General features: G+C 44.6%; 1 protein-coding gene across 1 annotated transcript in view; it reads left to right on the top strand.

Moving 5' to 3' along the window:
* The first annotated feature begins 1,151 nt into the window (after positions 1-1,151).
* SHD (Src homology 2 domain containing transforming protein D) overlaps positions 1,152-23,777 on the top strand; it is a 44,769-nt gene continuing 22,143 nt past the window's right edge. The window contains exons 1-3 of the mRNA XM_033955980.1: positions 1,152-1,502; positions 1,597-1,650; positions 21,184-21,313. Coding sequence (XP_033811871.1) covers positions 1,152-1,502; positions 1,597-1,650; positions 21,184-21,313 — 535 coding nt within the window. The remainder of the gene's footprint in view (positions 1,503-1,596; positions 1,651-21,183; positions 21,314-23,777) is intronic.

Here is a 23,777-nt window from a genome sequence, read left to right as displayed (position 1 = left end):
TCCTCCCCCCGGACCACCTGTAAAGTGTACGGCCAAAGCTCCATTGCCATCAAACCAACTCTAACAAAAGACAAATTAAATAGTCATCTGTCTGTAGAGACGATCTATCCCTTAACTTTCCATCTTAAAAGTGCTTTTGGACAGGAGGTATACGATTGCAACCCTCTAATGTAACGATTATTTTTTTTTTCTGTTGTTGAAATAACGGTTACTCAAAACTACTTTCAGATTCTTGAATTTCCAGATTAAAAAAAAAAAAAAACAACAACCACCCATGCTAAAAGCCACGGTTTGTAGGTGTTGTAAGATGCGAATCGAACCGCTTTGGGACGCACTAAGGGAGCCTGAAGGCTATTGATTTCTAACCCTCCCCTTTGAAATGCTCCTTTTGTGCTGGCTGCACGTTGCCTGCCGGTGGGTGTCAGCTTCTTTTGTGCTTACTTCTAATCAGCCTCAATTAAGTTGCCGCTTTGATTTCACCAGATGCATCTCCTCGTCGCTGGTGGAATCTGCCAATCGGTGGGAATAGAAATCTAAGTTTAAAAAAAATATATATAATTTTTTATTTTAAGGGCGCTCATCAAAACCATTCCATTATTGTCTTCAGCTCGCCTACTGTCTATTTACAGTATTTCCCCCTCCCCCCACAAAAAAAAAAAATGCTGGCCGTGCATTTTGAAACCAGCCCAAGAAAGGAGGCAACAGGATTTCCTTTCTAAAGTATTCTGGAAATGCTTTTTGCGAAATATTAGTACAATATATGTATATGTACAGCATATAAAAATCTTAGGACCCGAAACTAAATTGTCAGCTGGCTTCTTGAAGACCTGGAAAGCGAAAAACCGCGCGCTTTGTCCGTACAGTGCAAAAACGTGTAAGTGTTTTCCATACGGTGCAGACGCATCATTGTTCTGCTGATGCCTTTCATGGCTGGAAAATGCGGGGCACTTTGGAATAAGATGCTATCAAAGCAAATTACAAGCCTGGGATACGTTGTCTGCTGTCGCTGAGGGTTGCTCTGTGCAGGAAGAGAGACGGATGGTGCACAGCTTCTCGGATTATAGATCACTTGGGAGCTCGGAGGGGGGCAGGCAGCTGACAACGGTTTCTTCCTTGCCTCCACGTCGCTCTGCTTGGGAGCTTTGGGAGACATGGCAAAGTGGCTTAAAGATTACTTGAGTTTTGGGAGCAGGAGGTCTCCCCCGCAGCCCCCAAAGCCGGACTACTCTGAGAGTGAAATCTTGAAAGCTTACAGAGCTCAGAAGAGCTTGGACTTTGAAGATCCTTATGAAGACCAGGATCATACACCCAAAGGGGAACTAAGTCCTGGAGGGAGCGGCTCCCCGAAAAAGGCGGGAGGCTCTGAAGTGAAATTCATTTCCCCAAAGCACCGGCTTATCAAAGTGGAGTCCAGCGAACTAACTAGAAGCAAAGTCCTGATAGCTAGAATGGAGGAAGCCAGAACCATTCAAGAGCAGGTGGGTGTGTCTGTGCTCTCCCAGGTACCATGTGCCATAGGAGATGTCTTTCTCTTGAGTGGGAGTTGGGCACAATACAGCCTTCAAATTCTTCAAACCTCTATGTTTCTGGTACCAGCCACCCAAGCTCTGGTGCAAGAAATGGGCTGGCCAGTCTCAGAAACACAAGCTGGTAAGTGGCTCAGTACAAACTCAAACGTCTGTACTGTTTTTCTCTTGATCTCTTTCTGTTGAGAGCAGCCATTAGCTGTAGACATGATCTACATTAAGCATTTCTAAGCTTGCTATTGCATGTGTGCTGAGCTCTCTTGCATGTTGGGTCAGTGCAAAGGTATCAATATTGGTAGAGATTTGGGGTTAGATGCACTAAAGTCAACGATCATCGCTACACCTGTTTTCACAGCTTTAGCAACGATCGCTGTTACCAACCTGATGCACAAAAAGGCCCACCGTGTGTTTTTTCCCTCGATTTCCCATTTTCCGATCCAGCCATGCAAATTAGCAAAAATCCCATGCAAACTAGCCAAGCGAGCCTAATGAAATCCATGATTGGCTCAGACACCTAAGACCCCCTCCCAAAGGGGAGGGGCCTGAGGCATCTGAGCCAATCAGGACCTAGGCCCCTCCCCATGCATCACATGATGCATCGGGAGGGGAAAGCCCGGCATTGTAGACTTGGCGGCCTCAGAGAAGTTGTGACTGAGTACCCCTCCTGCTCCCAACTTAAAAGGTATGAGGGGGGCCTCAGGTGACAGGAGGGAGTGGGCATCCTTCCAGCCTTTTTTCAGGGGGGGAGGGGATGATTGGCGGGGGGGGGTGCAATTGTCATGGGGGGCCTTTGTGGCAGGAGGGAGTGGGCATTCCTCTTGCCTTTTTATGGGGGAGAGGTAGGGGATGATTGGCAGGAGGGAATATGCATCCCTCCTGTCATTGTTTTGGGTTCGGGGGAAGGGGGTTGGTGGCTCAGGGATGTCTGGCATGGAGGAGGAAGTGTGCCATTTAAAAAAAGCCCTAACAGCAGTGACAGGAGGCTGCTTCCCCTGTCACTGCTGTTAGGGTTCTGCGATAGACTCGCGTTGCCTTTGCGTTCTCCCTGCTTCCCTGACACCGCAAAAACCAGGCATGTGTAGCCACTGCTGGGCCCACAAGCCTTCCCCCCGGAAGTTCCGGGCCAGCCAATCGTTGCCTGGCTGGCCTGGAACTTCCTCTCTGACGTCAGAATTGACGTCGGGGGAGGGGGGAAGGCATGTGGGCCCGGCGCTTGTGCAGTGGCTGCACGGGCCTGGCTTTTACGACATTGGGGAAGCAGGGAGAAATTGGCAGTGGTGGCTTAGGGGGGGCAGGGAGAGAGAAAGAAAAAGACAGACAGAAAGAAAGAGGGGAGCAGGGAGAGAGAGAGAGAGAGAAAGAAAGAGGAGGGGCAGGGAGAGAGGAAGTAAAAGTTGGGGGAGGGAATGGAGTGTGTCTGGGGGCAGGCAGGGAGAGAGGAAGAAAAAGTTGGACTCATGGAGGGACAGAGAGAGATGTTGGTTGGGGAATGGAATGAGGTCTGGAGGAGAGGAAGCATGCAGGAGGCAGAAAGAAGGGAAGAATTATTGGATGCAGAGTCAGAAGGAAGTGCAACCAGAGACTCATGAAATCTCAGACAACAAAGGTAGGAAAAATGATTTTATTTTCAATTTAGTGATCAAAATGTATCTGTTTTGAGAATATATATCTGCTGTCTATGGCCCCCTTTTACTAAACCGCAATAGCGATTTTTAGCTCAGGGAGCCTATGAGCATCGGGAACAGCATGGGGCATTCAGCACAGCTCCCTGCGCTAAAAACTAATATCGCGATTTAGTGAAAGAGGAGGGGGTATATTTGTCTATTTTTGTATAGTTGTTACTGAGGTGACATTGCATATTTTAAAGTCATTTGCCTTGACCTCTTTGAAAAAAAACCTGAATATAAATTATAATTAATATTTTCTCTGCGTACAGTGTGCTTTGGGTTTTTAAAATTTGATTGTTGGTAGATCATTTTGACTTGGTCATTTTAAAGGTAGCTCACAAGCCAAAAAAGTGTGGTCATTCCTGATCTAGCCCTTGGAGTTGAAAAAGGTGACAACCGTCTCTTCCTGTAAAGCATTGACTGACATAACTCTTGGGAAGGGGTAGCATAGAGTAGAAACCTAGTAATCTTCTTGCTTAATATCCCTGAGAGTATCTTTTTAAAGAACAGCTTACAGGAGGGCAGTGTTATCCATTGGATTCTGGGGTTCACCATTGATGCTGGCCTTAGCTCCTTAACCTTGCAATGCAGAGCCGAATGTAGGCTGGTGGTCTGTTTCTGTCAGTGAAATCTTTGAAAACCCCCACCCCCTCCCCAGGCACAATCTGAGTAGTGTTTCAAATACTTTGAGGAACAGCTGATGTTAATAGGTGGAATATACATTTTAGAAATACATGTTAGAAATCTTAATGGTGCTTTTATTTATTAGGGTATCTTTTTCCTTAAAAATAAAATCTGAAGCAGCTGTACAAAGCTGGCACTGAGCAAAGCCAGTTTCTTAAATATATATTTGGTTATGGGGAGGAGCCAAGCAAACATACAAAGAGGCAGAAAACAGAAGTGGAAGGGGGAGGCAGCTGTATCACAGTGCTTAGATCCTATACTCAACATAAAATAAAAAATCTGGAGAATATTGCATTATTAAAAGACCATTTTTACACTACAAACAGTCATGCATAAACCTTCTCCAAATCTTTGCAAAGTGGGGAATGCAAGGAGGTGACATATCCCTCAGGGAGAGATGGGAAGGAGAGCACACTGTTCAACTGACCTTGGTGATCCAGTGATCCGCAGCATGCCTGACAGAACAGCTACACTTCAGTAGCCCATGGCCATTGCTCAAGGAGGGGCAGAGAGGCATTTCTTTGCCACAAGCCTCCAGTGAGCTGTTGGAGTTGATGTGTGGTGTCAGGGTGGGAGGAGGGGGTACCTGTTGTATTGGCACAGTACACATTACCCTCTATAATTGGAGCACTCCTGGGGTCCAAGTATGTGTTAAAATAATTTACTCTGAAAAGTTCCTTTATGTTTCCTTATGAGTTTTAAGCCATGAAAAATAGGAAACCACTTAAAGGATCTTTTACGAAAATGAATTAAGCAATTGTTGCATGAACTAGTGTGTGGTGATTGTTAACACACAACTGCAGTAACCATTATCATACGGTCATGCCAGCACACGCTAATTCATGCACTAACTTGGTGATTTCCCAAACCCTCCCCGCAGGATCTCTCTGTCCCTGCCCTGTCCCCTCGAGCTCTGTCCCTGTCGCAGCCCCATTCCTGCATGCTCTGTCCTCATCTGCACAAGGCTCAAACACCTTAACATCATAACTGTTCGAGGCTTGTGTGGTTAAGGCAGAGCTTGCAGGAATGGGACAGGGACAGAACTTGTGGAGATGGGATGGGGATATTGAGATTCCGCGAGGACAGGGACAAATTTGTCCCTGTGTCATTAGTACTTGTACCTGCACTGTCAGCACACCTATCCCCTCATTGTATAATTTTGCATGCACATTTTCACACTTAACCCCAGATTCTATATATGGCAACTAACGTTGCATTCTCAAATTTTGCAAAGTGGCAAAATTGTGCACACAACATAATTGTTTAACAAGCCAATCAATGCTTGTAATTGGCCACTAAAAAGAAATTAGCAATAATTGGCACTTACCGTGTTTCCCCGAAAATAAGACAGTGTCTTATATTCATTTGGGGCCCAAAAAAGGCACTAGATCTTATTTTCGGGGTATGCACTTGACCATCTCTCCCTTCCTCTCTTTCACCCCAATACTTTCTCTTTCCTTTCTCTCCCCCACATGTGCAGCATCTTTCCTCCCCCTCCCTCTCATCCCCCTATGCAGCAGACCTTTGCCCAGCTTCTATCCTTCCCTTCCTCCCATCCCTTGGGCAGCAGAATCCTTGCCCAACTTCTATCCTTCCCTCCCTCCCTTCCATCCATTGTGTAGCAGAACCCTTGAGCACCCCCACCCCTGCCTCCACCGCGCAGCTGAACCCCTGCTGACCCTCCATCCTTCCCTCCCTGCTGACCGCGAGTGAGCCCTACCTTCATCCAAAGCAGCGTTGGACCGGAAGCACTCTAAACAGGCTGCTTGGCCTTGTCCATCAGGGATTTCACTCTGCTGCGTTACTGATGACATCATTTGAACATTGGGAATACTAACTGACCTAATCTATATTCTTCTACTACTAATCACTTCTGTAGTGCTACTGGACGCATGTGGCACTGTATAAATTGCATGCAGATACTTTCTCTGTCCCTAGTGGGCTCACAATCTAAGTTCTTTGTACCTGGGGCAACATAGGGTTACATAACTTGCCCAGGGTCACAGGGTGCTGCAATGTGAATCGATTAAAATTTGTTTCAGTACAATTCACGGCAATATTTAGCGCCTACACTCCAGCATTCTATACTCACTAACATGCATGCAAATTGAGCCTTAACTACTTTTACCACTGGCGTTAGGCTTTGAGTATCAGCCTCTTGGAGAGCATTGTGCCAGTCCAAGAGTGGCCTAAGAAACTCGGAAATCCATTGTGAAACTTAACTCATCTGATGCTCAGTATTCTGTTCAGCATATGAATATGCACGTTAGATATCTCACACCCATTTTATATAGTGAGACTTGATACTGTGTTATGGCACCAAACCTTATGTAACAAGCTTTATTACGTAGGGCCATTCATCTACAAACTATGCTCACCCTCTGCTTCCAGCTATGACTCTGTGTCCAGCTGGGCTAAAAACTGAATCAGGGCAGCAAAGCAATGAGTACCATGCCATATCGTTTCAGATCAAAGGTGAGACAAATGCTTTGGGTATAGGGGCAGAAACTAATCTGTAATATGTGTAACAGCCGGGGAGCTCTGACTGGTGATTAGGTAGCTGTGAAATTCCCCCTCCCCCTTTTCTCAGTAGATATGGAGTAAAGTGAGAAAATTGGGAGTAAATTGCCCTCCTCTCCAGCTGCCAGTCATTGGCATCCTTAAGAGTCCATTTGGCCTGATGCACTGGCCACTTCCCTCTAGTAGGAGGGGGGGGTGATCTAAGCAGTACTGCTAATGAGATGTCCTGCTTGGATAACTGAGTTAGAGGGAATGTGCCTCCTCCCTTCATCCCACAGCCCCAGGGACCAAGAAGAGTGAATAAAATAGCACTTCAAAGAAGTGCCAGCAAGGTCAACCATGTGGGGGTGGGGAGGAAGAGACTGTTAGATTTTGGAGAGTTTCCAAAATCTAACAGTCTGTAGCCATAGTTTTTCCAATTTACATACTAATTAGTTGTTGTACATTTATGTAAATGGTAGAACATGTTCATTTTTAATAATAGCACATTCATTAAGATAAAGTTGCCACCAAACCCAGACATCTGCTTGTTCCTGTATGTTTTATTTTTCATTTTGGTATCTACAGCCCAGCTATATCAGCCCCAAAGCACTAGAAAAAACCCAAAATGGAATGCAAGTAGAGCTTACTTGATACCAATGCTAGTCTGGCTACCTTATCCTAAGTCAACCAAATAGGTTGATGGAGTCTTGCTTTTACTCCCAGTGCACGTAGGGACCTGAAGTTTTCATTTTCTTAGAGGAAATCAGTTCAGAAAGAAATGAGTTCTACAAGTCCATGCATTCAGTGGAGCAAAAACCAGGCCTGCTTTGGCCCAGTTTGGTATATGGGTTCTTAAGCCAGTCCTCTGGACACATCCAGCAAGTTAGGTTTCAGGATCTCTACTGTAATTCACTTTTGTATGGTCTTCCAAAGAAATCTCTGAGAACATTACAGGTGGCACAGAATGCCTCAGCAAGGGTGATTGGTGGGTTGCCCCGTTATGTACATATTTCCCCTCTGCTTGCGGAGCTTCATTGGCTTCCAGTAGAATGGAGAATCCAATTTAAGATCTTAACTTTAGTGTATAAAGCTTTGTATCTAGTGGCGTTAGAAAACATTCAAAGAGCGACCAAGATGATAAAGGGGATGGAACTCCTCTCGTATGAGGAAAGACTAAAAAGGTTAGGGCTCTTCAGCTTGGAAAAGAGACAGCTGAGGGGAGATATAATTGAAGTCTACAAAATCCTGAGTGGAGTAGAATGGGTAAAAGTGGATCAATTTTTCACTCCGTCAAAAAATTACAAAGACTAGGGGACAGTCGATGAAATTACAGGGAAATACTTTTAAAACCAATAGGAGGAAATATTTTTTCATTCAGAGAATAGTTAAGCTCTGGAATACATTGCCAGAGGTTGTGGTAAGAGCGGATAGCGTAGCTGGTTTTAAGAAAGGTTTGGACAATTTCCTGGAGGAAACGTCCATATTATGTTATTGAGAAAGACATGGGGGAAGCCACTGCTTGCCCTTGATCAGTAGCATGGAATGTTGCTACTCTTTGGGTTTTGGCCAGGTACTAGTGACCTGGAATGGCCACCGTGAGAACACGTTACTGGGCTTGATAGACCATTGGTCTGACCCAGTAAGGCTATTCTTATGTTTGCCAAAGGTGATGAGTTCATTATTGGAGCCATATATGCCTTCCCGTCCTCTGCATTCTCAAGCTAAGAATTTGTTGGTTGTTCCCTCTCTTCGATTCATAACTAAGGCAACTGTTCATTCCCATGTTTTTAGTGTTGTAGGCCCCAATTGTGGAACTCTTCCTGAATCAGTCCGCAGTATTCCTACATTTGTAAATTTTCAAAAAAGTTTGGAAGCCTATATTTTTTTTAGTAAGGCTTTTCATCGCATTTGATAGACAGTTTTAATAAGATTGTTTAATGTGTTTAAGGCTGAAGAAATAATATGCATAACTGTTTGTATGGTACGATTTATGTATGTTATATTTATAACCTGCATGGAACTTCGGACATGCGTGATATAAATGTTTTAAATAAAAATAAAAAGAGACATTTATGCATGTTCAACTTCTATTGGGGCGTATGTGTCTTTCCTTTTTATAATGGAGTTAAATTTTTATGCGTTTCATGTTCGGTTGATATTGAATATACGAATCATCTTGATTTGGCATCGGCCAAGATTAGCATTAAAACAAGCTAATAATAGATCTCCATACAATAAAGTATGTTTATATTTGCATATTCATTGTGGATATCCTGAAAAACTGACCGGCTGGATGTGCTCCAAGGACTGGGCTGAGGAGGGAGAACACAAAGGGGTAATTCTGAAAAGCTTTTCAGGAAACTTAGACCCATATGTTCAAACCTCACCACGCATTTAACGATCAACACTAAACCAGTTTTAACAGGTTTAGCGTTGAAGCATTTCAGCTTTCGATGCCCAAAATGGCTAATCATGGTCTTTTCTGTGGTTTGGAGCAGCCTCCGATAATCATATGTAAATTAATTACAACAAGCCCATCAATATTAAAATGAACGTCAGCCTTTAACAATCACAATTTAGTGATAGGTTAGAACAGGGGTCTCAAAGTCCCTCCTTGAGGGCCTCAATCCAGTCAGGTTTTCAGGATTCCCCAATAAATATGCATGAGATCTATGTGCATGCACTGCTTTCAATGCATATTCATTGGGGAAATCCTGAAAACCCGACTGGATTGCGGCCCTCAAGGAGGGACTTTGAGATCCCTGGGTTAGAAGGTGTCAGTAGCATTAAAATACGTGTGTTTGAAGCTTATACCAGCAGTTCTGGGTTGCTGATTGCAAGTAGAAGTTCATTAAAACATTTTTTATGGGATTGGGGACCATATAATTATACACCTATGTAAAGAGCGTGTCTCGTGCGCATCCATTAAAAGTATATACTGACTAGTCTGGGGCTGCCGATTGCAAATATCCCACCCAGTGCAGAAAAAAAAGCATGCATATCTTGTGTTTTCACTGCGTGGTTTGTTGTTAGTTCTTTGCCCCTCCCTTCTTATGATGTGTTCCAATGATGCACTACAAAAAGGCACGCCTATGATTGACGCTCATGCATCCCTGCAACGTAGCTATTCTGCACTTGTCAGTTGCTTTCTCCTATAACTGATTGGATAGGATTACGCCAGAACTCTGCAAAACTCATTTGCATGCAAAATTGTTTGAACATCGATCACCATTTTCAAATCAGACAATTTACCAGCACCATAGCGACCCACAGGATTTTAACAGCAATTTTAGAGCATCTGGCTCTTAGGTGCTTGGATGCTGGGTGCGAAGCATTAATCTGTATCAGAAATTAGGCATATAATTGCCATTACTACTACTACTATTATCCATTCAGTCGTGTCCAACCCTTGGATATTCTGTAGGCCGGATCTTGCCATGCTTCCCTGTTTTCCACAGCTTCTTTTAATTGCTTGATGTTCATTCCCGTGTCATTCTTGATGGTATCCAGCCAATGGGCTTTTGGTCTCCCCTGCTTCCTTTTACTACTGACCATTCCGAGTAGCACCTGCCATTATAGAATACTTATATACATTGACATTTATGTATGAACATTTAGGTGTGGCCGCTTACATCACGTCCATAATTGATGTAAATGACCATGACTTTCATGCAACTATTCATATAATATATTCTAGAATACTATTTCATGTATTCTAGAATGTTAGCTCCTGACCCACTCATCCATACTGCCCTGTAGTTCCAGACAATAGATTTTCTGCACTAAACTGAAGTAAATGATAGCATGTGCTTACCACCCATTCAAAATGCTTACCTTAGGACATGCGCTATGATCAAATGACTAATTTGTGTGCACACACCACGCGCTAAAAATTTTTTTTACATTTTCTAGGAAGGGGGCGTGATGGGGGTGGAGAGAGAGTGTGACTGCGCTAATCAGTTAGCGTATGGGGCAGACTGGATGGACCGTTCAGATATTTATCTACCGTCATTTGCTATCATACTATTGCCGTGCACTAACCGATTAGTGCAGGGTGAGCACGGAGCCCTACAAAATGGGTGGCAGTAAGGGCTCACGCAGTAACATTTTTAATGGCTGCATGCTAATTGTGCAATTAGTGAAAACCTAAGGGCCCTTTTACGAAAGCTATTTTAAAAAAAATGACCTTGTCGTGCAGAAAAGACTCGCAATAAGGGTGCACTAAGGCCAGTTTTGCCATGGCTTTAGAAATAGAGCTCCAAAGTTTCTAGAATAGTGACAAAATGCAGTTATGTGTATAACTGCAAGTTAGTTCCAATTAACCCCAATGAACTCCAGTTATCAGTGATTATTGGGGGTTAGTGACCATTAACTTACACATGTAACTGGCAGTATTAAGCACACTAAGCAAGAAAATATGCACAAAGGATTCTAGAATGAGGGGGAAAGGGTCATTATTTTATGCAACCCATTATGGGGTAAATTGGTTGGCAAAATTTAGACAGCACGAAGCGATAATTCTATAACAGCAGTTATACACCACCCTGATCCAACAAGGCTGGGTGGTATATCAAGCTTTTAAAATAAACATCAGAGACGCCGGCAGAAGAAATCAGAGCATGGGAAGGCCGCGAAGCAGCGTCTTTAGTGCTACTGGTGCCAGGAGGTTTGTGCGTCTCGCGGTGGGAGGGTCAATGGGGGGTTTTTGTGCGCTGGGAAAGGGTGCACGGGGGGAAGGGGTGGTGACGGCGGCGAACGACGGTGGTGAACTTACAGAGAGGGAGGGAGGGAGTAGAAGCGCGCATGTGCAGTCTTGCCGGCGGGGCCCTACAGCTCACGGAAAATGGAACCATACAGGTAACAGTGCGCATGCGCGCTGAGGGTTTTATTATATTAAATGTGTGCAACTGACTTTATTCTATAATTTGTGTGCACAAATTTTGTGCTAGTCAGAAATATGAGCGAACAAGTTAATAGAATTAGGGCTTGATTCTATAGCACCAAAAAATTAGGTGCCGATCATAACAATTCTTAGCGCGATTCTATAAAAGGCACATGCCATATATAGAGCCACACTTAGCGGCAGTACACATCACTAATATTTAGGAGCACCCTTGGAGGCCAAGAAAAACCAAGCCTAAATTCCTTCGCCCAAGTTGTGTGCAGATCGGGCGTATTCTATAATAGTGCGCTTAGAATGCCCATGATCCTACCATGCTGCTCCTCGGCCACACCCCTTTTTGAGATTCGCGCCCTAGAGCTGATGTACACCACTTTATAGATTGCGCTAATTTGCGTGATTTCCAATTAGTGTCAATTATGAGGTGTTAATTGCCAATTATTGGCGCTGATTATTCTTGTTAATTAAGTTGCATGCCCAAATCGGCTACGCGCGCTGATTTGCACATGCAACCTATGGTGCTATATACAAAATTTGGGGGTTAGGGGGTTATCTGGGGTATAGATAGCCTTTGCCACCGTCACTTCCACTGAGAGATTGTGCTATTTAATCAGCACCCTCACTCATACCAGGACTCCTGGGTCTAGAATTTCTTTCCACAAATACTGTGCCCTTGGCTTATGAATCATTCATACCTTTGAGATATCATTAAAAAAGAATCCTCCTCCTGACGATGTGCATTTCTTTGCATTTACAAACAATTTCACTAGTCTGCTTTTGACTGTGAGGTGAGCCAGCATGTGTGAAAAATGGCTGGGTGAACTGCGCCTTTCATAAATGCATTCATTGGTCACAGATGCACTTCATCACCCAAAGTTATTTTGACGTGGAGTAATTGCGTTGAACAGTTGCCCTTTATGGTCTATAATCCTATTTGCCGTATGATAATGAATTGATGAGGCTTAAGGTCATCCGTAACCGTCTCTTTGCAGGAAATATATTAATATGATATTTGCTGTTTTGAGGCCTGCCAAAGTTGTAGAAAATGAAACTGGCTGTCAATTTGTGAGAAATATTATTTTGACTGACTGGAAATGCAGGAGAACTTATGAAGTAAATTCATGCATTGGAAGTTTGTGTCTAAGCCCATTAAAAGAGTTTTCCCTGCACCTTATTGAGTTTTCTCCTCCAGCTAAAGGCCTAGATTCACTAAGCTCACCTTTGTTGGGCGATCCGAGTCTGCCCAGGCAACCGATTCACTACGCCTCCTCATGCAAATTAATGCAATTGGAGGCACGCCCCACAGCAACCCCACAAATAGCTGCAGAGCAATCCATTTGCATGCGCAAATCATCTTCTTTGCCGGTAGATGCTGTCTGCACATGCACTGGCTCTCTGCACAAGTGAAGTCAAAATAGGAGGGGGGACTTTACTGGAACTAATATAAAATGAAGGGATAATAATGCGGCAAGAAAAAAAACTGAATGGGAAACACGCACGTATGGGAAGAATAGGCATGCTTTAACAGAAAACATTGCAACCAGGAATAGAACATGCTTTTAACCTGCTGGTTAAAACCACGGGCTCGTACTACAGGGAAGGGCAGCAGAGAGCAGGAGAGTCGGCAGGGACAGGGCGGCAGAGAGCAGGAGAGTCGGCAGGGACAGGGCGGCAGAGAGCAGGAGAGTCGGCAGAACTTGCCTTCTTGTGCTTTTTGCATAAGGGACATATGTGTTTAAAATGTTTTATTTCAAGGGTGCAGGGCTTGGATTTCAGGGCAGCAGAGAGCAGGACAGTCGGCAAAAATGTGCGCGACTAGTCCTCAGCAGTTGCTTCTTTTTGGATCAGCCAGCCCAATCGGTGTTCCTTTGTTGGTTTAGTGAATAGCTGCCTTCCTACTTTGCATGCCATTTCCCCTCATTTGCATGCGCAGATCGGATCAGGTGGGAGGTTGATCGGTCAGGAGGTTAGTGAATCGGATCGGAATTGGAGAAGGCTCGCAAAGCTTAGTGAATCTAGCCCCTAGATTCTTCCTGGGTAGTGGGGTTTTAATTGGGGTCTAAAAAGGTGTGAGCTAAACATTGAATAAATAAATATACATGGATGCATTACTGTACTTTTGCTGTATCGTGTTGGGAAGGAAAGACCAAGGCTGCCAAGAGCGAGGGAGCCAAGATTTCAAGTTTATTAGTTTCAAGTTTATTAGGATTTTATATACCGCCTATCAAGGTTATCTAAGCGGTTTTCACAATCAGGTACTCAAGCATTTTCCCTATCTGTCCCGGCGGGCTCACAATCTATCTAACGTACCTGGGGCTATGGAGGATTAAGTGACTTGCCCAGGGTCACAAGGAGCAGCGGCGGGGTTTGAACCCACAACCGCAGGGTGCTGAGGCTGTAGATCCAACCACTGCGCCACACACTCCTCAGGTCTGGCCTCCAAGGGTGCCCAGCGTTGGCAATAGAAAAGCCACTTTTTTCCAGGCTGCTGGTGGCAGGCATAGGCAGAAGGCTGGATTGGTCTCCTCCTCTTGTGACAGGTCATTGCGTTATCACATTAACTCTGTTTGCCAGCCAGGGGTCCTCCTTCTGCCACACCCTAATGCCTGTGTGAAGTACTTCCTGTTACCTCATAGGAGGGAGAGGATGCAGCAGGAACCTATGGTTGGCAGAGCAGAGTTAATCCAGCACATAAGAGCAGGAGGCCAACTGGCTGATGCTGAGAACCTGACACCGGCTCTAGAGGCAATTAGAGCCAGACTAGCACCGGCATTAGGCTGCTCACAATGTTCAGAAGGCACCAGCGCAGGGAACAGCTTGGGCACGGAAGATCAGCGCAAATAACATGCAAATGTTAATTAAACAGATGTAAACAAGGTGTTTATTATTCCTCTCAATGCGGAGAAATAGCGCAGGAATCAAACTCTGCTGTTATTAATGGAAAATAACGCCAGTTCCAAGCTGGCGTTAGGATAGGATTTCCAGGGAACTTGAGGAGTCGAAACATTACAGAAGATGAGTTAAGACTCCACAGAAAAGCAAAGTGCCCATCCTTGTACTGTTCCCCATTTCCTAGTAAACCTTGAACATTAGCTAAATAAAGGAAATAGAAATGTTTGCTTACACTTTCTTTTCCCCACATTCTAAGTTTAAATTAATTACAGATAAACATTTTTTGACATTACTGAGGTTGATGGAGTGACTGACATGTTTTGAGTTTCCCCATCACCATTGAGCACAAGCGAGCGTATGGGCTCGCACCCTGGGTCAGCAGCAGTGTGGGGCTCAGGGTGGGCTTCTGGGGCCTGCACGCTCTGCCTATCAGCTTCTTCCTTGCTCTTACCAGCTCCTGTGTGCATGCGCCAGCAGGTTTCTTCTCCTTACTGAAAAATAACTTCCTAATGCTCAGTACGAACAGCGCTCATAGGATTTGCATATTAGTATTGAACATTAGAAGCTGTTTTTCAGCATTGTTCTCCTGTGCTGTAGAGAACAGCGCAGGAGTTCTGAGCATCAACTTGCAAGTGAGCTGTAAGCTACAGCTACTGCCAGGTGATGAATTTGTCTTCAACTTCATTTGCATTCAAACTACTGCCTTATTATTGTTTGCCCCCGGCCTGGCTTTGGCTGTTGGCGGTCCTGGGAAAGACTGGATAATAAATGTGTCAGGACTTGTGAAACCAGAACACTAAGGGCTAGATTCACTAAGCCCACAGATCAAGTCCCGACCACTTAGTGAACCCTTTGCGACCCCGACCCGATTCACTAACCTTGCTCCCGCACCCAATCCGATCTACACATGCAAATGAGGAGGAACAACATGCAAATGTAGGTAGGCTGCGAGTCACTAAAAAAAAAAAAGAGGAGCACCGACTAGACTGGCCAATCCCAAAACAAGTGACTGCTGAGGACCAGTCGCACACATCCCTGCCGACTCTCCTGCTCCATTGCCGCCCTGAAATCCCAGCCAACTTCCACCAGCCCTGCTCTCTGCCCTGAGAAAAGCATCTCCTGTTCTCTGCCGACAATATTAATAAAGCTCTCTGTTCCCTGCAATAAAAAAAGCTCTCTACCGCGATTCTCCTGCTTGCCGCTCCGCTCTCTCTGCCCCGACTCTTGCTGGCTGCCCCGACCCTTGCTGGCCACCCTGACTCTCTCTCCTGTCCCACCTCTCTTTTCTGCCCCGCTCTGTCCCGATTCTCCGCCCTTCCCTGCAGCGCAAGCCCGTGGTTTTAACCCACTTTAAACCCATGGGTTAAAACCACGGGCTCATGAAAAGTAAAAAGCAGTCAGCCCTTTCACGAGTGCAAACACCCCCACCAGAGCCTAAACCGGAGCCAACACATTTTAAAGACAGAAGGCAGAGGGGAGTAAAAAAAAAGTTTCCAGCGTGGAGAGCATGCGCAGACCATCTAGAGCAGTGGTCTCAAACTCGCGGCCTGGGGACCACATGCGGCCCACCAGGTACTAGTTTGAGGCCCTTGGTATGTTTATCATAATCACAAAAGTAAAATAAAAGTTTCTTGATCATATGTCTCATTAGCTATAAATGAGACTATTATTATTAAGACTTAGCTGACAAGAAAGATTTATAAACTATAGAGTTTTACCTCTTGCAAAATTGTCATTTCTTTAATAAGACATTATTTTTTCTGAGGCCCTCCAGGTACCTACAAATCCAAAATGTGGCCCTACAAAGGGTTTGAGTTTGAGACCACTGATCTAGAGGCAAATAAGATGGTCTGCGCATGCTTCAGGATCGCTCACTAGCGATCTGTGTGTGTGTGTGTGGGGGGGGGGGCGGCGTTCCTCTGATCGCCCTGATTTGCATGCTGACCCTTTATAGATCAGCCGGCCCGCTGCGGATCAGCCACGGATCGGACAGGTTAGTGAATCTAGCCCTATATATTAAGGATGTGATTTCTAGCCCCAAAGCTGTTTCCTGCTGTACCATACTGGTTCTTTGTTGAGATTACCTTATATTAAGGACACAAAGTAGTCCGATTTGTTAGTGGGATTCCTCCCATTTTGAATCTATTGTTGAGAAAAGTGATATGGTTAAACGTGTTAGTCCACCTGAATGCATCAAAAATATAAGACCAAATCTGTTTATTGGATGAAACAAACATTTCTCACCTGGCTTTTCAGCCTACATTCCTTTTTATCAGTAAATCCTGTTTCCCTGTTTTAGCTAGCACATCACTGCCACACACCCCACACCACCATTGTAATGCAATCTGTGACTCACTTGTACATTCAGGCAAGATCATCTATTTGATTAGATCAGGGATGGGCCACAACCCAGTTGGGTTCTCAAAATTTCCCTAATGAATATGCATGAGATATATTTGCATAGAATGGAAGCAGTACATGCAAATCAATCTCTTGCATATTCTTTGTGGAAATCTTGAAAAGCCAACTGGATTGTGACCCTCAAGGACTATGCTTGTCCAGCCCTGGGCTAGATAGAAACAGGGCTAGATTCACTAAGCTCACGGATCCGATCCGTGGGTGATCCGAGGCTGGGCAGCTGATTCTGAACGTGCATGAAGATCGATCCCGGCGCATGCGCAGACCAAGTTCTTTGCCTGTAGATGGTCTGCGCATGCGCTTGCACCAATGAGGTCAAAACAAAGGAGGAGGGGTGGCAAAGTAATCCAGACAGGCATCGAGGGCTGAGCCGGGCCCAATCTCTTTAACGGGACTTGCTGCAGCCTTAAAAAAGTCGGTTCATGTGCCGGGAGGGGAGTGGAGGAAAATATGCACACCAGGAGGATAATGGAGGAAAACTGTCCAGGGCAGCTATGGAACGCAAACTGCCCCAACTCTTCTGCTCTCTGCTGCCCTCCCTGCAGTATGAGCCCACGGTTTTAACCCAAGGTGCAAAATCTATATATACTTCGTATCAACAAAAGGTCCAAGGGGAAGAAGAACAAGGAACCGGCGTGGCTCACTGTAGCAGTGAAGGAAGCGATCAGAGACAAGAAGACTTCGTTTAAGGAATGGAAAAGGACAAAAACGGATGAAAACTGGAAAAAGCACAAACAACATCAAATAGAGTGCCATAAGGCGGTGAGAGGGGCCAAAAGAGACTATGAGGAAAAAATAGCCAAGAAGGCAAAAATTTTAAGCTGTTCTTTCGATATATTAAGGGGAAACGACCCGCGAAGGAAGCAGTGGGGCCGTTAGATAACCATGGAATAAAGGGAGTACTAAAGGAGGACAAAGCCATCACCGACAAACTGAACACATTTTTTGCATCTGTATTTACCGAAGAGGATTTATCCAATATACCAGAAGCCGACAGGCTATACACTGGAAATGAAGAAGGGAAACTGACAGTCAACGATTAGAGTAGAAGAGGTATGCAGACAGATTGATAGGCTTAAAAGCGATAAATCCCCGGAACCGGACGGCATCCACCCAAGGGTTATCAAGGAACTGAAAGGGGTTATAGCTGAAATGCTTCAACTAATAGCAAATCTATCGATCAAATCAGGAAAAATTCTGGAAGACTGGAAAGTGATGAATGTTACGCCGATCTTCAAGAAAGGTTTAAGGGGAGATCCGGAAAACTACATACCAGTGAGTCTGACTTCGGTACTGGGAAAGATAATAATAATAATAATAATAATAACTTTATTTTTATATACCGCCAACTATCTTGCGACTTCTAGGCGGTTTACAATAAAGAGAAGTGGTTTACAATATAGAGAAACTGTAGTTACAATATAGAGAAACTGTAGTTACAATAAAGAGAGACTGTACATACAGCGGATTAAAGGGTATAACATTGTACATCTGGTAGTTCCAACATTAATAAATATTAACAGCAGTTTGTGTGCCGTGCTGCTTACACATGATTAGAAATGTTCCTTAAATTGAATATAGTGTTCATGGTTGGTGATTGGGTTGGGGTTTATAATTTAATGATTTGGGTATGTTGTGGTATTATAAAGGGGGCTGATGTTCTGGTTCGTTATCTAAGTATTTCAAGAACAGGTATGTTTTTAGGTGTTTCCTAAATTCACCATAGTTGGTTGTATATGCAATTAGTTTTTCTAAGTCTTTGCCCCATGTGGCTGCTTGGTACGATAACAGTTGTTGATGGTATCTCTTATATTTACACCCTCTAGCCGGTGGGGAGACAAATTTCAGGTGTGTTTTTCTTTCATGTCTGTTGGTTGGTAGAGGCACTGATAAAGGACCGCATCGTTGATCACCTTAACGAATACAATTTGATGAGGATCAGCCAGCACGGCTTCAGCAAAGGAAGATCTTGCTTGACAAACTTTACTCTTCAAGGGAGTAAATAGGCAGATAGACAAGGGTGACCCGGTCGACATCGTATATCTAGATTTTCAGAAGGCGTTCGACAAGGTTTCCCATGAACATCTACTTCGAGGGTGAAATACTCAAGTGGATTAAGAACTGGTTGGCGGATAGGAAACAGAGAGTGGGGAGAAATGGACAGTACTCGGACTGGAAAAGCGTCACAAGTGGAGTGCCACAGGGTTCGGTGCTCGGGCCCATGCTCTTCAACATATTTAGAAATGACCTAGAAAATGGGACGACGAACGAGGTGATTAAATTTGCAGACGATACAAAGCTATTCAGAGTAGTGAGAATACAGAAGGATTGTGAAGACCTACAACGAGACATAAACACACTCGAGGAATGGACCGCGGAATGGCAAATGAGGTTTAACGTGGATAAGTGCAAGGTGATGCATTTCAGTAACAAAAATTATATGCACAAATACAGGATGTCCGGTGCAGTACTTGGAGAGAACTCCCAGGAAAGAGGCTTGGGAATACTTATAGACAGGTCAATGAAACCGTCCACACAATGCGCAGCGAAAAGGGCAAACAGAATGCTAGGAATGATTAAGAAGGTGATCACAAACAGATCGTAGAAGGTTATCATTCTGCTGTACCGGGCCATGATGTACCCCCCACCTGGAGTACTGCGTCCAACACTGGTAGCCGTACATAAAAAAGGACATAGTACTACTCGAAAGAATTCAGAGAAGAGCGACAAAAATGGTTCAGGGGCTGGAGGAGTTGCCATATAATGAGAGGCTAGAGAAACTGGGCCTCTTCTCCCTTGAAAAGAGTAGACTGAGAGGGGACATGATCAAAATATTCAAGATATTGAAGGGAATTGACTTAGTAGAGAAAGAGAGATTGTTCACCCTCTCCAAAGTGGAGAGAACAAGAGAGCACTCTCTAAAGTTAAAAGGGGATAGACTCTAGAAATCTGTAACGTTCTTCCAGAGGCTGTTATAGGGGAAAGCACCCTTCAGGGATTCATAAAAGGTTAGATAAGTTCCTGCTTTACTAGAACATACACAGGTAAGGCTAGACTCAAGTAGGGCACTGGTCTTTGACCTAAGGGCCACCATGTGAGCGGACTGCTGAGCACGATGGACCACTGGTCTGACCCAGCAGCGGCAAATCTTATGTTCTTCACCCCCTAAACTGTACCGTTCCCTCGGGTTTTTGCAGCCCAAATGCATGACCTTGCATTTCTTAGATGAAGGGAGTACACCAAACTAGCAAGAAGTGTGTTGTTAGCTTAATACAAGGGTAGGCAATTCTGGTCCTCAAGAGCCACAGGCAGGTCAGGTTTTCCACAATGAATGTTTGAGATGGATTTGCATGCACTGCCTCCTTGAGATGCAAATCTATCTCATGCATATTTATTATAGATATCCTGAAAACCTGGCCTGCCTGTGGTTCTCGAGGACCAGATTTGCCTACCCCTCTTTAATACAAAGGCACCCCTTAATGAATTGGGTCCAGTGCTTTGTCCTGTTATTGACTCTGCATAACTCTCTCCATACCCTGCCATTGCCAGAAATAAACCTCCTTTAGCATCATCTGTACCCATTCAGAACAAAGGGGCAGCTATGGTTGCCTGCCAGGTCACTGACCTGGACCTTTAGGCCCCTGGAATCCTCTTGAACTCACCTTCTTTTTCTCCTTTGTAGCTGAAGTTCCCTACTCACCCTGACTTGGATTCTTTTTTCCTATAGAAAATGACCACTATGCATGTGTCAGTATGTTCAGACATAATAGATCAGACTGACTAATTCTGAGACTCTGTGAAATAATGTTTTTAATTTCATTGGCCTCTTAAGCACTATGTGTACGTCCTAGAGTCTGTTACTCTGGGCAATGTGAAATTCGAGCTACATGGCTGTGGCTGCCGTCTGGAGGATTTGTGACTTTACTGAAGGGTTGTATAACTTGTGGGTGGATAGATGAATCACAAATGCAGGCTGATGGGGCCGTGGCTGAGGGTGAGAGAGTCGAAATCTGAAGCAGAGTGTAGTTTGTAGAATAAATAGTCCCATGTAGTGACTGCTTTATTGTGCACCAGTGTATGGTCATGTATGATATGACATCTGCGTTGGCATGTGGGATAAAAACTCCAGGCTGAAGGGGCTCAGAGGCGGAGCAGAAAGCGTGGGATAGGCATGTGGGATCTCTTAGAGAGAGGAAGAGATAATGGTTACTACGGATGGGCCATTTGGCCTCTATCTGCCATCATGTTTCTATGTTTCAGAATACCAAGTATCAGATCGGAAAAGTTCATTCAATTCCACCATAGTCTTAGTGACTGGATCACCGGGTCTCTTGGGATAGATTTCCACTCCCTGGCTGACACAGTTCTCTTTTCTAGCAAAGAAAACACAACTGGGTCTAATTTTCCATAGGGCACAAAGTTGAGGAGGGATGTATTAGTGGCCCTGTCTGAAGACCCCTCCCTTCATTGATAGCTTTTCCCAAGTAGCCCTGATATTGAGTGAAGTGTTGGCTGTAGCTTGGATCTGATGCAGATCTTATCAAACAGTAGACCACTGGTGTTAAATGCCTTCTGACTGACCTTCTTTCCTCAGGTCACTGCGGACAGTGAGTATTCGGACCCATTCGATCTGCACCAGGAGTCTGTGGGGAGCACAGAGGAAGAGCAGAGACCCGAGAGCAATGGTTACACTGAACCCTATGAGGCTCAGCGGGCCATGACAGGTGAGGCATCAGCCCAGGTCAGTTTGCAGAGGAATGTCAAGAGCTGCCTGCTCAGACCCCCCCATCACTGACGTAGTAATTGAAGGCAAAAAAGGACAACTGCCCATTCAATCTGCTCAGCAATCCCTGTCCACTGCAGGGCTGTAACGCAGGTGTAGAAATCTGACCTCTTGGCTTTGTCAGTCAGATTTTGTTTTCTTCCTAAATTCCCCACTGTTCTGGATAGATAACCACACAAGATCCCAATCCCAATCTAGAGATCTTCACATCTAAACAACTAGTCTTTATCAGCCTATCTGGATCCAGAGAACAGGTAAGGAAAGAGAGTTCCTGGCACAAAAAAGGAAATGGGCCTTTTGTAAGGGGGAGTGGCAAACACAGTCATTCAAGAGAGATCTCTCAAAACTAAGTTGAAGTCCCCTCATCCCCTCCCCCAACTGCTTTTTCTGTCATCACAGAATAATAAGAATAATAATTGTATTTATATGCCGCCATACCGGGGAGGTTCTAAGCGGTTCACAGCACATAAAACAATACATAAAACATAAAACAAAACTGTCAGTTTAATTTCCATCCTATAAGTTCACATAGAATTTTTCTTTTTTCAACCATCTTTATTTTCTCTTCTTTATTAATTTCCAGGTACTTTAGTTAGATTGTGAGCCTTCGGGACAGTAAGGGAATTTTTTAAGTACCTTCTTACTTCTCATTTATAATCTTAATGTATATTTTCTTCAAACCGCTTAGAACCTAACGGATGTAGCGGTATATAAGAAATAAATTACATTACATTACATACAATTCCATAAAAAGTATCCTGTCAAATACAACAAGGAGACAATACAAACATTTCAATAATGCGTCAGAGTGAGAAGCAGACCATGGAGATAAAATAAGCAGAGAGAGATACTCCTTTCACTTTGTTCTGGCCCTGTGTTGTAGCAGGTGATACACCCCCATCTGGAGTACCAGCCTGTGTCATTTTGCTTCATTGTATTTTTATGATATGCATATTTCATTATACTTCACCTAGGATACAATAGTCAGGTTATATGTAAAAATAAATCCAAGAGAGAAAGGGGGAAAGGGATCGGGACTTGTATGCCTCTTTTTTGTAGTTTTACAACCACACTCAAAGCGGTTTACATACAGGTACTTCAAGCATTTTCCCTGACTGTCCCGATGGGCTCACATTCTATCTAACGTACTTGGAGCATTGGAGGATTAAGTGACATGAACAGGGTCACAAGGAGTAGTTCTAATCACTAGATGAAGGGAGTATACCTCCCCAAAACTAGCGTGTTATTAGCCTAAGAACATAAGAAGTTGCCACCACTGGGTCAGACCATTGGTCCATCGCGCCCAGCGGTCCGCTCTCGCGGCGGCCCGTCAGGTCCATGACCTGTAATGTGGTTCCTGTCCGTTTTTGTAACCTACCTCTTCTTTTTTATCTGTAACCCTCAATCCCCTTTTCTTTTAGGAACTTGTCTAAACCTTCCTTGAAACCCTGCAATGTGCTCTGGGCTATCACAACCTCCGGAAGCGCGTTCCATGTGTCCACCACCCTCTGGGTAAAAAAGAACCTCCTAGCATTTGTTCTAAATCTGTCCCCTCTCAATTTTTCCGAGTGACCCCTTGTGTTAGTGGTTCCCCACAGTCTGAAAAATCTGTCCCTGTCCACTTTCTCTATGCCCCTCAGGATTTTGAAGGTTTCTATCATGTCTCCTCTAAGTCTCCGCTTTTCCAGGGAGAAGAGCCCCAGCATCTTCAACCTGTCAGCATACGAATAGTTTTCCATACCTTTTATCAATTTAGTTGCTCTCCTCTGGACCCCCTCAAGTACTGCCATGTCCTTCTTGAGGTACGGCGACCAGTATTGGACACAGTACTCCAGATGTGGGCGCACCATTGCACGATACAGCGGCATGATGACTTCCTTCGTCCTGGTTGAGATACCCTTTTTAATGATACCCAACATTCTGTTCACTTTCTTTGAGGCCGTTGCGCACTGAGTTGATGCTTTCAATGTTGTGTCCACCATCACCCCCAGGTCTCTTTCAAGGTTGCTTACCCCTAGCAGTGATCCCCCCATTTTGTAGCTGAACATCGGGTTCTTCTTACCTACATGCATGACCTTACATTTCTCTATATTAAAACTCATTTGCCATTTTTTTGCCCACTCTTCCAGTCATGTTAGGTCTCTTTGCAGGACCTCACAGTCTTCCGCGTTTCTAACCCTGCTGCAAAGCTTGGTGTCATCAGCAAATTTGATAACCTCACATGTCGTCCCCGTCTCCAGGTCATTGATGAATATATTGAACAGGATTGGTCCCAGCACCGACCCCTGTGGAACTCCACTCGTGACCCATTGCCAGTCTGAGTAATGGCCCTTTATTCCAACCCTCTGCTTCCTGCCTGCCAGCCAGTGTTTGATCCATCGGTGGATATCCCCCTGCACCCCGTG

Source organism: Geotrypetes seraphini, chromosome 8 (genome assembly GCF_902459505.1).
Source record: "Geotrypetes seraphini chromosome 8, aGeoSer1.1, whole genome shotgun sequence".
In the NCBI taxonomy this organism is placed as follows: domain Eukaryota; kingdom Metazoa; phylum Chordata; class Amphibia; order Gymnophiona; family Dermophiidae; genus Geotrypetes; species Geotrypetes seraphini.
This window is presented reverse-complemented; position numbering and strand designations above follow the sequence as displayed.